Source organism: Cannabis sativa, chromosome 9 (genome assembly GCF_029168945.1).
Source record: "Cannabis sativa cultivar Pink pepper isolate KNU-18-1 chromosome 9, ASM2916894v1, whole genome shotgun sequence".
Lineage (NCBI taxonomy): Eukaryota > Viridiplantae > Streptophyta > Magnoliopsida > Rosales > Cannabaceae > Cannabis > Cannabis sativa.
This window is the reverse complement of record NC_083609.1, coordinates 58,616,047-58,618,995: the sequence shown is the minus strand read 5'-3', so window position 1 is coordinate 58,618,995 and position 2,949 is coordinate 58,616,047. Positions and strand designations below refer to the sequence as shown.

The 2,949-nt window shown below is 26.6% G+C and overlaps 1 protein-coding gene across 1 annotated transcript; it reads left to right on the top strand.

The window, feature by feature from the left end:
• The first annotated feature begins 1,121 nt into the window (after positions 1–1,121).
• On the top strand, positions 1,122–2,468 carry LOC115723140 (GATA transcription factor 9). The gene is made up of 2 exons (XM_030652573.2): positions 1,122–1,428; positions 1,547–2,468. Exons 1-2 carry the CDS (start codon positions 1,330–1,332, stop codon positions 2,246–2,248), a joined length of 801 nt encoding a protein of 266 aa, XP_030508433.2. The 5' UTR covers positions 1,122–1,329; the 3' UTR covers positions 2,249–2,468.
• Positions 2,469–2,949: the final 481 nt, after the last annotated feature.

Sequence of the window (2,949 nt, the reverse complement as noted above, 5' to 3'; positions counted from 1 at the left end):
AACATAACCACATATTAAAAGAAAAAGAAGAAAAAAGCATCATATCTTTATTACCTAATTGAACAAAATATATTTAATTTGTAATGCTTGACAGTAGTATAGTACAATTCAAAGAATCAAAAAAAAAAAAAAAAAATGAAAAAACCTTTTCTTTTTTGAAAATAATATTTTGTTCCTAATTAATAAAGAAACTAATTCATTGGATTATGAAATGATAATTTGTACAAGTCATTCCAATATTTGGTTTGTCAATCAAACAATTGAATCATAATTCCAATGGAATAATTTTTTTTTATTGGAAATCTCAATTTTAAATCTCCACTATTAGAAAACTTATTCCATTCTTAAAATTAATAAAATAAAATTTCTTCATCACTCTTATATTAATTTAATTCCAAAATATATAAGCAAATAACATTAATATTCTCGTTACTATATTAATTTATTTTATTATACTATTATTCTAATTCATTCCATCTTAAATATATATAACTTTAGATTTTCCAAGCAATGTAATAAATATTTATGATAAATATTTATGAGAGTATTACGGTTAACCTCTTATTAAAATTTTTTAGTTAATTTTTGTGTTGAAAATACATGTTGAAATATTATTTTTTTTTTTATTTTTTATAACGGTATTTGTTATACTCACAACATCATCCTCGTGAATTTTTAAAAAATTTACAGTGTCGAAAATAAATTTAAAATTTTTTAAACACGTCTGGTAAATTAGAATATTAAAAACTCTATTTCCAGGATTATAAATTCTTCGTAATTTTTTAAAAATTTACAAAAATAATATTGTAATTATAATAAATACTATAAAATTTGATAAAAAAATATTTCGAGATATAATTTCAAACCTAAAAAATTATAATTAACACTCCTCCATACATTATTATTATTATTATATATACTTTAAGTATAGTTTAAGTAATTCAATTAATTTAAATTGTCGGTCGATTCAAATCCCATAACATGTTATGGTTATTTATTTTTATTTCTTTGAGGAGACATAACATGTTAAATTTAAAAATTTATTTTTTATTTTTTAAAAAATTTACTTTATTATTATTATTATTATTATTATATTTTGGGATGAAAGCTTTTTCCCTCTCATTGACAAAATTGATTGCTTTCTTTAGCTTTATCTGCCGACACAAAGCAAGGCCATAAAAAGGCACATATATAAATAAATGTGTTTATATACAAATATATAATATGAAACCAACAACTCCAAAACCCCAACATTGAAATTTATTTTCATTTATTTTCTATACACAAAATTTTCAATTTCTTCTTCTTTAGAGGCTTTTCTTTCACTCCATGGATATATGTCAGAATGAAGAACAACACAATAATAATCTCAGCCTCTACAGCTCTTCCTCTTCTAGCCTTGACCAACTTTTCTCTTCTCAAAACATGGTACACACTTTTTTCTTCTTCTTTATTTTCTTCAATTATTGCTTGAAATAATAAAGTTTTGATTTTTACCAATTTTTGAACTTAAACTGAAAAAGGGTATTTTTCAAAATCTCAACAGGAAGAGGATTTAAGCTTAGAATGGTTATCTGTGTTTGTTGAAGATTGTTTAACTAGCTCAGGTAATTGTCTCCCACCACAACCAACAACAACAACAAAAACAATTACTAATAGTACTATAAATGTACTTGAAACCTCAAAATCTTCAAAACCACTTGATTTTCACAAGGCCCAAAAGAAACCCAATTCACTACTAGAGACCCTTTTTTCAATTCCAAGCAAAGCTAGGAGCAAGAGAAAGAGAGTTGTTTTGACCAAAAGAAGAGACCCTTTGACTATTTGGTCAACTCTAAAAATGCCCAAAAACACTACTACTAATTTTGAGTACCCTCCTCTACTCAAACAAACATATTGGTTATGTGATAGTGAGTTAATTGTGCCCAAAAAAGATGTGGATAAGAATGAGGAGGAGAGGGAGAAAGAGAATGGAGATTTGGTCAAGGAGATAGATGAGGATGGGGAACAATTGGGCTTTATGGCCCATGGGCTTGTGGCAAGGAGATGTACCCATTGCTTATCTCAAAAGACACCACAATGGAGAGCTGGCCCATTGGGCCCAAAGACATTGTGTAATGCTTGTGGAGTGAGGTACAAATCAGGTAGATTGTTGCCTGAGTATAGGCCTGCTAAAAGCCCAACTTTTGTGAGCTATTTGCATTCTAATTCACACAAGAAAGTTATGGAGATGAGAAATGGGTCTTAGATGATTGATGGTAGTACTAATAGCTAGTAGTTAAAATTATGTTACATATAGTATTAAATATATATATGTAGAATTATTAGTGGTAATATTGTATGGAGTATAGTAGTGATAGTAGATTACTAACCCTTCATTTGTTGTAATTGCTTTAGTCTTATAATTTTTCAGTTTAGTTATGTATAGTGTTTAATGGATTGATATAGTTTTTATAAGTTTTTTTTTTGTTATTTTTCTTTTGGGAAGGGACTTTTGGGAAGTGGTGTGCTTTAATTCATGAGCATTGATGATTTTGGGTGTTGAAGATGATGTTTGTTCATTTATTATTTTATTCTTTTTCATTTGGAATAATTTGAATGAGAATTGGGAAATGTTTGAATTTAAAACATGAAGGAAAGAAAAAGAGAGAAAAGTTGTAACACTAGTTATTAATTTGATTTTAAATAATAATGAAAAAAAAACCTTTTTATTTATGAAAGAAAAATTATTAAAAACATAAAATGAATTAGAAGTTCAAAATATGAACTCCAATCAAACTTAGGAATCTTATGTGATAACAAATCAAATTTGTAATCATATTGTTCCTCGTAATTTTTCAAATCCACTCATGTGAGGTATTGTTGTAGGGACGACACATGTCACACTCAAAATAAATAATTTAAGCTTGAGCGAATCTTAAAATTTAGTGCACCATAGAAAAAAAAATA

Bases quoted from the DNA above. Each gene is read 5' to 3' on its own strand.
- LOC115723140 (XM_030652573.2), top strand. From the start codon at position 1,330: ATGGATATATGTCAGAATGAAGAACAACACAATAATAATCTCAGCCTC. The intron at 1,429-1,546 runs GTACACACTTTT...AAATCTCAACAG, and splicing joins TTTTCTCTTCTCAAAACATG to GAAGAGGATTTAAGCTTAGA.